This window comes from Phocoena phocoena, chromosome 9 (assembly GCF_963924675.1).
Source record: "Phocoena phocoena chromosome 9, mPhoPho1.1, whole genome shotgun sequence".
NCBI lineage: Eukaryota > Metazoa > Chordata > Mammalia > Artiodactyla > Phocoenidae > Phocoena > Phocoena phocoena.
This window is the reverse complement of record NC_089227.1, coordinates 2,977,148-2,989,803: the sequence shown is the minus strand read 5'-3', so window position 1 is coordinate 2,989,803 and position 12,656 is coordinate 2,977,148. Positions and strand designations below refer to the sequence as shown.

The 12,656-nt window shown below is 47.4% G+C and overlaps 1 protein-coding gene across 1 annotated transcript in view; it reads left to right on the top strand.

Annotated features, from left to right (window-relative positions):
• Nucleotides 1-12,656, top strand: part of COBL (cordon-bleu WH2 repeat protein) — a 177,704-nt gene that overhangs the window by 62,294 nt on the left and 102,754 nt on the right. Inside the window, exon 10 of the mRNA XM_065884338.1 lies at nucleotides 9,334-9,516. Within this exon, the coding sequence (XP_065740410.1) occupies nucleotides 9,334-9,516 (183 nt within the window). The remainder of the gene's footprint in view (nucleotides 1-9,333; nucleotides 9,517-12,656) is intronic.

Genomic DNA, 12,656 nt, shown 5'->3' with positions numbered 1-12,656 from the left:
GGTGCCCACAAAACTTGAGGGCAGAGTTGCCAGCCAGCACCTCTAAGGCAGATGTTCACAGCGGCTCTAGTCACAAAAGCCAAAAGGCGAAAACAACCCGCATGTCCGTCCCCAGATGAATGGGCGAACAGAATGTGGACTCTCCAATGCGAGGAAGGATTATTCAGCCGTGAGGAGAAAGGATGCTCTGACACAGGCTGAGTACGGAGGAACCTTGAAATCTTCACGCTGAGTGAAAGAAGCCAGGCTTGGAAACCATGTGTTGTTTGACTCCGTTCATGTGAAGGGACCAGGACAGTCCATCCAGAGTCAGAAAGCAGATGGGTGGTTGCCACGGGAGATGGGCTGAGCAGTGGCTACTGAATGGACCGAGGGTTTCCTTTTAGGGGGATGAGAAGTTCCAGAACTAGATGGTGGTTGCTGGACAACACGGGGAAGGTACTTCATGCCTCTGAATTGTACACTTTAAAATGGTTAAAATGGTAAATCATATGTTACATGTATTTTGACACAATAATTTTTCTTTTAAAAGAAAAACAGCAGATGCCTGGTCCCACCCCAGAGTTTCTGCTGAAGTTGGTCTGGGATGTGGCTGGCCTTTCCCATCTTTAAAAGCTCCGCGGTGCGGGGGAGTCCTGATGTGTGACTAAATTCTAGAACCTCTGTTCCAGTGCCGGCCTGCCTGGCTCTTCCATTGTCTGGATGTGGCCCCAGGCACCCGCTCTCTCTGCCTCGGTTTCCTTCCCAGTGAAAGGGGGTCCTGCGATTACCTACCTCAGAGAGCTGTCACATGATCAGATGGGTTGATGTGTGGAGGCTCAAGACCGCCTCACGTATCTGTCGTTCTGCCTGAGTCTGGGGATGAGACCCCCTTCTTCACCAGCAGCGCTGGTTCTCTGCTCTCAGCCAGTGTCCACTCAGACTCCCTTCTGGAAGGGGGGACCACCCTTCTCTGTTTGTCCAGGACAGTCTTCAAAATGCTTTTGCCCTGGGCTTCCCTGGTTGTCCAGTGGTTAAAACTTCACCTTCCAATGCACGGGGTGCGGGTTCAATCCCTGGTCAGGGAGCTAATATCCCACATGCCTCGTGGTCAAAACACCAAAACTTACAAAACAGAAGCAATATTGTAACAAATTCAATAAAGACTTTAAAACTGGTCCACATCAAAACAATCTTTGAAAAACAGAATGCTGTTGCCCCATGTTCTTTCCAGTTGGGCCTTTTTCCTGGGCCACGTGGGTAAGGGTCCCACTTTGGATACTGAAATTTGTGATTGCTGTTCTACGGCACGATGCCTGTAGATAGCAAAGGATGATGGATGTCTTTGCAGGTGAGGGGGGGCCGCTCGGACAGTGGAGGGCTGGACTCCTCAACTGAGAGACGATTGAGTCACACCTACGCTTCCTGCTTCTTAAAAAACCCTCCTCTTTTACTTGAAGATGAATTTGCCGGATTCCTCCACCTAACGACTCGGTTACCTAGAGTTAGGGAGAAGCCTTCCTGATCTGATCCAAGAGTTAGGAATCATCTGGTTTCTGGCCGAGAGATTCGTTCTCAGTTTAGTTTTGTTTCTACATGGGGATGAGGCGTCTTTTCCGTCAGCCCTGAAACCCAGCCAGTACCGACCAGCAGCCAGGCCCTCGTTGCCTCCCCTCATCCAGCCCAGGTATCAGTGAAATACACAGGAGCCGCTTGACATGCGAGGCCGGATGTCCTTTGGAGGAATCCATTGATCTCAACTGTGGCTATGTAGGAAGTCCTACTCCTGATGAATTTTAGTAAACAACTAACACATCAATATGCAAAACCTGCTACTGTACAAATTTTGGGAAATTTCGCACATTTTAAAGGGAAGCCTTTGTTATTAAGGTTTTATTGCCTGTGAATTAGCACCATCTCCCCCCGCCGCCGCCAAAATTGTGCTTAATTGAGTTTTTCTCCTTTGAAATCTCACCTAGACCCACAGCAAGCCAGCACACACACACAGACACACACACACACACGTGTGTAGAGCCCTGACCCCCCTCATTCTTCTGCTCCCCATGCGTCATGCTCACCACCCCTGACTCACCATCACACCACCTCCCTCACAGTTCTTCCTCTCCTCTCCCCCTCCACACCCCCCGTGGAGCCTGCACACTGACCCCTGGGGCCCCTGCACCCTCCCCGGCAGGATCACGGCCTTCCTGGGGCTGGGCATCACGTGTTCTACATCTCTGAATTACACCAAGACTTGTTTCCTTTTCATTCACAAGCTTTTCAGAAATGTCTGGCTTTCTAAAATGGTCCTGGTGAAAGTGGCCAATTTTGAATAATCAGTAGATCCCAAGCATTCCCATCTTCGCTAAGAGGTTTTGGTTTTCAGGAGGTCCTACAGCAGAAGGTTCGGACTAATCCAGCTCACCTTCAGTTTCTTCCCTGAGTTTTGTTACAAGAAAGATACTACCAGTTGGGTGCTCTGGCACACTTACATGTTCCTGTAAGTTCAGGAAAAATCCTGCCAGTGGAGAAATGATCTGAAATTGTTCTGATGCTTGTAACCGTCAGAGAGCTTCTATGACACAGTATTTTGTTGGCCAGATAGCTTCTGCAACTTATCTTCTATAGAAATGCGTTTCCTCAGGCATCCTCTCGAGGCACTTGGCACAGAGAATGGCCTTTTCCCACTCACGTCGCAGAGTAGAAACTAGATTCATAAGTTCCGTTTCTCTGCCCATCATGGGGATTTGTTCTCACGAAGCTGGTGGGCTTCAGCCTCTTGGTTTGCCCTTAACTCTGAATTGATGCCAGATTTCCAGGGCGTGGGAAGACTTGGTGTCCTCTGGCCGAGGGATGCAGCCATGGGTGTGTCCATCAGGAAGGCTGTTCTCCTAGGATAAGAAAAAGCAGGCAGAGCACACCCTTGAGGAAGGGAACTTTGCCTGGCCCAGTGTCCAGGATGGTGCCAGCAGCCACGGGACGGGAAGCAATGTTCTCTGGGCTGCTCTGCCCAGCGGATCCCTGTGAGTGTGGGCATCCATGCCATCTGGTTTCTGTCGTGTGGTCCTGCCTTAGATCCCTGCCAAAACCTGGGTCCGAAGAAAAGGCGACGTGGGTAACAGGTCTGACTGCAACTTCTCTCCCACTTGATTCTTTGACCAAGAAGAAAGAAAGGAAGGAAGGAAGAAAGGGAAGGAAGGAAGGCAGGAAGGAAGGAAGGATGGAAGGAAGGAAAGAGAGAGGGAGGGAGGAAGGAAGGGAGAAAAGGAAGAAAGGGAGGGAGGAGGGAAGGGAGGGAGGGAGAGGGGGAAGAAGAAAGGAAGGAAGGAAAGAAAAAGGAAAGAAAGAAAGGAAAAAGCAAAGCTGTATGAAATCCTTTGGGAGGGGGCCAGTGTGGTGGAAGGAGAGGGGGGATGCAGGTCAGCTTGGGAACTGACTAGTTGAATCCCATCCCCAGGGGCTCAGGCACCCTGAGGAGCTCAGTTCATTTCCTTGGGCCTCAGTTTTTCTCACTGTTAAAACTCTAAAACCATGCCATCCTAAAAGCATCTGGTCTAATTCAGAAGCATCTGATGCTGAAAGGGTTGTTGATGGCTATTTTAGACTGTACTTACTGTAACCAAAATATTTCCCTCAATATTTAGACCAAAACCTCTACCTGAATTCCTCACCAACCGTGTCAAAAGGTCCACTTGATCATGTGATTGGTTCTCACAAGATAGTCTTTTTTTTTTTTGCCAGAATGAACAGTTTTGAGAAATGGGAACAAAATAACTCTTCGTCCTTATGTTTTTTTGGAATCAATGTAAACAGAAAGGTTTCAAGTACAGCATTGACCCATTTGTCTCTGGAAGCATATTCTAGCCAGTGTTCACAGCTGCCTTACTGTCTATAGGGACAGATGGCTCCCCTCCGGCTGTGACGTGGATGCTGGTAGAGCCGCCTGGTGCAGACAACATCAGAACCTCCAGCAGAGGACACACACGGGGCAATTGGGCTCATGTGGAAAGAGTGATACCCACCTTGGGCACATTCGGTGTCCTGCCTGGTACCGATCTCTGATCGGTTACAAGCCAATGATAAAGGAGAGAAGCTGCTCTTTGCAGTGCCTGTGCACCCCAGAATAATTCTAGGGAGACCCAGGGCTCCCAGAGCTTTCCCTGGGGTTGTAAGGAGCTGTAACAGCTGTGCCCTCTGCCTGTAGTGCTGGCCCCGCAGAGACCACTGTGCCTGCAGTGACGTTCCCAGAGCTAATTCCAGAGGCCAAGCCCACGGTCACCCACCCAGCCCACTTCCCAGCTCAGCTCCTTGGGAAGCCCCCGGGGTCTGTGCATCTCCCCACAGAGAAGCTCAGGTCGTTTGTGTCAATGAAAACATTGTTGCTGCCATAACAAAGGGCTTGCAGCCATCAAGCCATCACATTACAGCTGCCCTGACGGTGAGCCCTGAGGGAACTCAGGATGGAGACAGGATGCCTGCCATCACGCCATCAGCCACTGCAGCCACCAACACCCCCCCACCCCCCGCCGCCCCCTGCACTGAAGGTGCACCCTGAGGGGATTCAGGATGAGAAAGCAGAGGACACTGGCCCCAGATAGGTGAGGTGCACATTAAAGGAGTGGTTTCAGTGAGCCCAGACTCTGGCATCTTCCCATACATTGAGAAGAGCTAAATTCCTTCACTTGAGGTGTCTGGTTTTCTTTCATTAACAGTAATCTTTTGATGTTCTGACTACCTGGTCTTTTTTGCAAAAACTCCCATACATCCTGGTTCCCCCCTTGCCTCTTCGGAGCAGTCCCTCAGAGCAATCCGAGAGGCTGCGTCCCGGGTTTAAGTCCTCAGTTTTGTCCACTGAATATAACATAATTCTCAACTTTTAGGTTGTGCATATTTTTTCAGTCGACATTTGCAAAGTGGCTGCGGTGACAACCGGATAGAAGGAGATCGGGACTTGCTGAGAGAATGAGTGCATTTCAAATGGAAACAATCAATTATACATCTTTTCATTTAAAATTTGAGATCTCTGGCAAAATCAACCGTCGCAGGTGATGTTGGTCTCCTCTCAGGCTGACACCCAGATCCTGAAATTGTTTCCTAGTTCTCCACTCCCAGCTGTGTGTGTGAGATGGGATCAAGTTATCGTTTTATACTGAATGTAATAAATTCCAGGGCTGTCAGCAGTGATACAGTTACACCGAGTTTAGTACTGTTTCCCATCCCGCTAGCCCTCCAGGGACAGCAGGGGAGGTGTACACCCCGCAGTCTGAAGTCCCACGAGCTCTGGGTGAAAAAGGTTGGGTTTGCTTTTTCCCCTTTTCATTATCCATTGCTTTTTCTTAATGATTTATTGGGCTTCACTCGCAGGAGAAAAACTCCTGAGAAAATCTGGTGTGACTGTGAGAGCCAGAATCTGTGGATTTTGTTGCCAACCTTTGTAGAAAGGCATGACTCACTTCCCTACCAGGAAAGGACTTGATATTTTAAAAATGTTATTGACCAGTTTGGACAGGAGCAGGAAGTGAGATCCCTCCCGCAGGTAAGCCGTGGTCTGTCCCCCATGGAACTTGGCCACTCTGTAGCAGGAGAGAACCCTGAAACTGGAATAGGCGATCATGGACTGGGCTGTCTGGACACCAGGCTACATGGACCACACTCTTGGTTTACCATTTTGTTTCATATTGGTGTGAATGAGCATCTTATAGGACATCCGATACTTAACAGTGTTTTCATCCAAATTATTCTGTGGGTTTTTTTTCTACATTCTGTGTACAAATTCCAGGAGTGGGAAACGAAGGAAACAGGAGTTAAACCACAAATATTCTCTGGGCAGCCGAAATGTTTTGGCTTCCCGTGGGTTGAAGGTTGAGAAACACTCTTGTGTTTCAGAATCGAGAGGGGCTGGTGAACCAAGATCCAGGGGACCCTGACATTGGAGGGGTAGGGGGCGGGGATAGGGGTGGGGAGAGATGTTTGTGTGTTCTCTAGAGCATATTTGGCTAAAAAACCTCTTGTGTCAAAATTCGCTTCTGTTCGAGAGACACAGATAATGGATCGAGTGCAGCCCATCACCCGGATAACAGGTGTCAGGACTTGCAGGGGGACCTGGATGGGTGGCTCTGGGGTCCAGTTTTCTGCTGCCCAAGGCCATCTCACTGTGGCCCTGATGAGGTCATTCTTACCAAAAATACTTATCAGAGGAGAAGGAAACCACATAGGTGGGACATCTCTAATGTGACAGAAACATGCTAGGTGCTGACCACAACTTTGAAATAAATGGAATGCCCCCAATTTTAAAGATGGAGACATTCCTGCCTGTGTATGCATGGTGGGTTCTGGGTCAGCCCCTCACCTCAAGAAGGAGTTGACAATCTCAGATGTCACAGTGCTCTAAGGGCTACAGGATGACAGAGGTAGAACCTGAAATAGATACAAAATGGATGAGCTGTGAAGTGCTTTTAAGGGAATGTCCTCACAGAGCTGGGAAAATGCTCAGGGCACTTAAAGGACTGAGGTGAGTTCAGAGTGGTGCAGAGGGGTCCGCCAGGCTTGCATAATTGTGGTGAGGACTGAAGCAAGTGGGATTGGAAGTTCCCAGTCTAGACAGGGTGGAGGGAGGAAAATCAATTAGTATCAGAGGTGTAAAATGCATTGTCGCAAACAGCTTGTTTATGGGATGCCAAATGGGCCCAGGCACACTCCAGAGAGGCAGGCAGTGGGTGGAGTTCTCCGTTGTATTTCACAAGTTTTAACAAACCTCCATGGCATGAGTTTGTACCCCCTTGAACGTGGGGCGGCATTTGAGCGATCCAGCCACCCAGTGCAACACTTCCCCAGCTCCAGACCTGGACCAGTCAAGCCCTTGCTCTGGTTTGCTTCATTTGCTTAATTTTATCATGTGGACCCTGCGTCTCTGAGTGAATTTAAGTTCTTGTGTCTCCTTGCATGTTCATGGTTGCTATGGAGATAGAGGTAAGGCAGAGAAAAGTATTTAAGAGTTCATTTTGCATTGGCTTATTTGCTTAGTAACGAGTCTAATGTCTGCAGAACTCAAGGATTGGGAGAAACATTGACATTGTTTCTTTACATTTTTTTCTATGGGAGCCTCGGGAGGGGTTGATGGGTTTTCTGGGTGTTGGGCTATTTCCTGTGGATCCCTCACCTATTCCTTATGGGGATTCTGCATTTGATGAGCAGGGCATTTGATGGTCAGTGTCTCACAAGGAAGCATGAATTGGCATAAAAAGCAACCTTCAGGGATTGGGTTTTCCTTTGACATTAATATTTAATGAGAGAATCTGAGTCTCATGGATAAAGAAGAAGTGACACATATATACAATGGAATATTACTCAGCCATAAAAAGAAACGAAATTGAGTTATTTGTAGTGAGGTGGATGGACCTAGAGTCTGTCATACAGAGTGAAGTAAGTCAGAAAGAGAAAAACAAATACCGTATGCTAACACATATATATGGAATCTAAAAAAAAAAAAAAAAAGGTTCTGAAGAACCTAGGGGCAGGACAGGAATGAAGATGCAGACCTACTAGAGAATGGACTTGAGGATATGGGGAGGGGGAAGGGTAAGCTGGCACGAAGTGAGAGAGTGGCATGGACATATATACACTACCAAATGTAAAATCGATAGCTAGTGGGAAGCAGTCACATAGCACAGGGAGATCAGCTCGGTGCTTTGTGACCACCTAGAGGGGTGGGATAGGGAGGGTGGGAGGGAGACGCAAGAGGGAGGAGATAATGGGAATGTATGTATATGTATAGCTGATTTACTGTGTTATACAGCAGAAACTAACACACCATTGTAAAGCAATTATATTCCAATAATGATGTTAAAAAATAAATAAAAACCACCTAAAAAAAAAAAAGAAGAAAATCTGAGTCTCAAAAATCTTCTCAGGAAGCTGAATGATAGTAGAATTGGCAGAACAGAATAGAATTTGAGGCTGAGGGCAGGTAGTGCGGGGCTGTTGCTGAATGCGATGAGTTTCCTGTCCGTATTTGTTTCCAATGTGGTGAACCAATGGTTCAGATGAAAGCTCGCCCACAAGTTCATTGTGTGAAACGTGAGGGCAGGGTTGCCCACCCACTCATTTCTGCAAATGTGGACTCAAGGGCCCTCCGGTTACCAGGAGATGCTAGGAGCCAGGGACACAGCCACGGGTGCAGACAGGGAGCAATCGCTGTCTTCATGGGCTCACATTTACATGATAACTATAAAAGCACATATCAGATGCTTCCTTTGTGCCTAGAACTCTCTAAGGCTCTTTCATCTGTCCTAACCCTTTCAGTTCTCACGATTTCTTTGTGATGGAGGTGCTGATATTGACCTCAATTTTACAGGAGATAAACTGAGGCAGAGAGAAGTTAAGAAACCTGTCCAAGGTCATACAGCGTATCAGCGGCAAAGCCGGGAATTGAGTCCAGGCAGTGTGTCCCCCTCATCTGTAGGCTGACCGCTACACTGCACTGGCATCGGTGTGGAGTACACCGGGCTGGGCCTCCGGTGCTGGGGAGGGATGGGGCAGGGCAGAGGGCACAGCAGGGCAAGGGGTGGGCTCCGTTTCAGTTTTAATTTGGAATTAGACGGCTATTCTCTAAATGCCCTTCCTGCAACTAACACTCATGTGATTCTATTAAGCAGGACCTAGGAGGAAAAACTGGAAAAATATCTATGTGCCTTTAGTCTGCTCCCTGGATATAGACCTTGCTCCTTGGGAACGACTAATTAGTGTGTTAGGCTGAATTTATTTTCAGTTGATTAGGGATCAGTCATGAAGTACTGCATTCGGTGGTCACGTCAAGTCTTCACGGCAGGCTGTTTATACTACCCGGCCACTTGTTTGAAACTTCTCACAGTTAGAAGAAACCTAAGCCCCTCCCTGGAAGTGGGTGAAATACTTCTCGAAATGGCAAAGACGGGCTTCTTCTCCAGCAGAAATATACTTCTTGATCGGTTCCTTCCTCTTTTCAGCATCTAAGTGCTCACTCTAATGACAGGTTAAAAATTTAAGGAGGTTAATTCACCACTGCAGGTGGGTTGAGAATCTTGCATGATTCTAGCTGGTAAGAATTCCTCTTAGAGGTTTAAAAAGTCTGCTGTTTCCTTCATGATTAGGGAAATAAACCTCACACCAGGAGGTGTGTCCTGCCATGGGGTCTGTGATCATTTTCCCAGGAGAGTGAAAATAAGAGTTTTGCTCCAGCCATTCAAGCTGTCCGTGGAAATGATGATGGGAGAAGTTCAGGTGGGTGGTGGGCGCTCGGCTTTGGTGTCTGAGCATTCGTATGCCAAGAAGCATCTCAGAGTGATGAGGTTTTATGTTTGCCTCTTCCCCCGACAGGGCTGCTTGACGACCCCAAACTCCCCGTCCGTGAATCCCCGTTCCACTACACTGGGTCCATCGCTCTCCCTTGGCAGCATCTCAGGGGTTTCGGTCAAGTCAGACCTGAAGAAGCGCCGAGCGCCTCCCCCTCCGTCCCTGCCCCGCGCGGGACCACCCGTGCAAGACAAGACGTCGGAAAAGGTAGGGAGAGGGCGCCACTCAGGACCAGGGCTCCTGCTAAATGAACCCATGAATTCTCTGGAAGGTGTCTGTGCGCCCTGTCATCCTTCAAGCTTGTGGCTCTAGCGACGAGATGGTTCAGGGTGAAAAGTTAAGCTTTATTCAGAAGTCAAGGTGAGATGCCGCATCGCTTCATTTAGGGAAGATCGGAAACTATTTTTGTGCCTTCAGCCCTTAAAGGCTTAGGCTTGTTGATTAACGTTTATTTTATCCTTAGCTTTGAAATGTGGGGCACCATTGCTTAATGAGAAATATGCAGGCACTGTAAGAAATCTGGAGTGTGCATAAGACGGGGATGACACGCAATACATATGGGCGCCCCAGTAAACGGCGTTCACGGGACAGCCGAGAAGGTGTTTGCACGTGAAGTTGGTTTCTACGTGACATAACATCTATTTAGGGAGGCCTTGTATCTGGGGAGCCTTCAGAGCAGAGGAATGGCTTTGCACGTGACTGTCCCGTGGTGACCAGGCAGAGCCAGCGTCCCTAGCGGCTGGCCCCTTACTCTGGGCTTCTTCCTTCATCTGCCTGATGCTTGGCCTTGAAACACTATTTGACATACCAGGCCCTCATTTTCCAGAGGCCAGGACACTCTTTGACAGTTTTTCTGGCTTAAAATGTGGCCCTGAAAAAAAATTATTTGGGTGGGATGTGACAGGGATGACACCCAAGGGTGGCCAGGACGGACGATGTGGTCTGGGTGCTTTTAGAAGCCAGGCTCTCCTGGGCAGCAACAGGAGTGCTCCTCAGAGACCCTGAGATGCGGGTCAGCCTGCAGTGTAAGGAGAAGGACCCACTGTTCCTCACTGAGCTGAGATGGTTCCCGGCGACTTGCCTGGTAGCCTCCTGGGCAGATACCACCCCACAAATAGGAACATCTATGTGGAGCCCCTTTAAGCCCAGCTCTCCTCCGGTAGGAGCTGACTCTCCTGACACTTTTCTCCTGCTGTGGTGTTGCTTGGCTGGCCCGTGTCTGCTTCAGGGGTCCATAGCATCACACCCTGCTGGGCTTGAGGCCCGGCCCTTTTGTGCCTATTCATAAACTGACTTTCCTTAAGATAACTTAGAAACCACGTCTGTACCTTTCAGACGAGAGGCTTGGCCCCGGTATCGTGGTTAGCAGTCACGTTAGTGGCTCCGTGGCAGTGTCACGACACCTCACTTCCTTTCCTTTCCGGCCTGGTCGTCTGTCTGTCTGGCCGTGTATCTGTCTGTTCATCGGTCACCTTTCTCAGTCCCTCCAGGGCTGTTCTTATCCCTGGCCTAGAGACACCCCTGTTCCCATCTAACGGTCTTTCCATACACAGTCATCGCAGTCTGTCTGAAAAGCCTGTAATGCAACGCATTTTACAAGAAAACTTTTGATTTTTATGTTTCTTAAACAGTTTCTAATAGTACTAATTTATTTTGAGTTTCCCATCATATTTTCACTGTCTTTTGGTAAAAGAAATGTAGGTACAAACCAAACTGGCATTGTTTTGCTGTACACACGCCCAACTAAACAGCGCAGACTCATGAACACAGAGCTGCTTCCCGTGGGGGTCTGCAGTGCGTTTCACCCCTTATTTTGTGGGGAGTTAGATTTTGAACTTTCTCATGGCACAGCATTCTTACAGCATTTAGCGATTTTCAACCACCTACCTCTGGGGGTGTCTTGTTGCTTTTGATGGGGAGGGGTATTTCTTTAGTGGTGAAAAGTGTGAGTTCCAATATCAGTATAATTGAAGCTTTATTTCAAAAGAATTACATTTGCCTAATGTTATAGGATGTAGATGCTGCACTGCATCGGTATTTTAAAAAATTTTATTGAAGTATAGTTGATTTACAATGTGGTGGTTGATTTCTGCTGTATAGCAATGACTCAGTTTTACATATATATATATATATATATATATATATATTCTTTTTCATATTCATTTCCATGATGGTTTATCACCGGATATTGACTGTAGTTCTCTGTGCTCTACAGTAGACCCTTGTCATATATCCATTCTATGTATAATAGTTTGCGTTGGCTCATCCCAAACTCCCCATTGATCCCTTCCTGACCCCCCACCCCCTTGGCAACCACAGGCCTGTCCTCTATGTCTGTGAATCTGGTTTTATTTTGTAGATAAGTTCATTTGTGTCCTATTTTAGATTCCACATGTAAGTGATATCATATGGTATTTGTCTTTCTCTTTCTGACTTACTTTGCTTAGTATGACCATCTCTAGGTCCATCCATGTTGCTGCAAATGGCATTATTTCATTCTTTTTTTTATAGCTGAGTACTATTCCACTGTATATATATACCACATCCTTATGTGTTCATCTGTCGATGGACATTTAGGTTGCTTCCATGTCTCGGCTATTCTAAACAGTGCTGCAGTGAACACTGGGGTGCATGTATCCTTCCGAAGCTTGTTTCTCTCCGGGCATACGTCCCTAAGTGGGATTGCTGGATCATATGGTAGCTGCACCAATTTACATTCCCACCAACAGTGCAGGAGGGTTCCCCCCCTTTTCTCTACACCTTCTCCAGCATTTATTGTTTGTAGACTTTTTAATGATGGCCAATCCTGACCAGTGTGAGGTGATAGCTCATTGTAGTTTTGCTTTGCATTTCTCTGATAATTAGAGATATTGAGCATCTTTTCATGTGCCTGTTGGCCATCTGTATGTCTTCTTTGGAGAAATGTCTATTTAGGTCTTCTGCCCATTTTTCGATTGGGTTGTTTGTTTTTTGGTAGTGAATTGTAGGAGCTGTTTGTATATTTTAGAAATTAAGCCCTTGTCGGTCGCACCATCTGCAAATATTTTCTCCCAGTTCATAGGTTGTCTCCTCGTTTTGTTTATGGTGTCCTTTGCTGTGCTGCAGCCGTACTTTAAAAATTCCTTCTATCCAGAGAAGTTATGTTTTTCAGATTTTTATGTGCTTTTCCCAAGTGGATAAAGTCGGCTTGAGTGGGAAAATGTATATTAAGTAGAGAATTGGGAACTCTGAATGAAAAATAGGTAGTACCGTATACACTGCAGAATGAATAGAGCTCCCTCTGAGGCAATAAAAGCTTCTTCACTGAAATCCGTTTTATTTGGCACAGAATGAGTGGAGAAATTGAC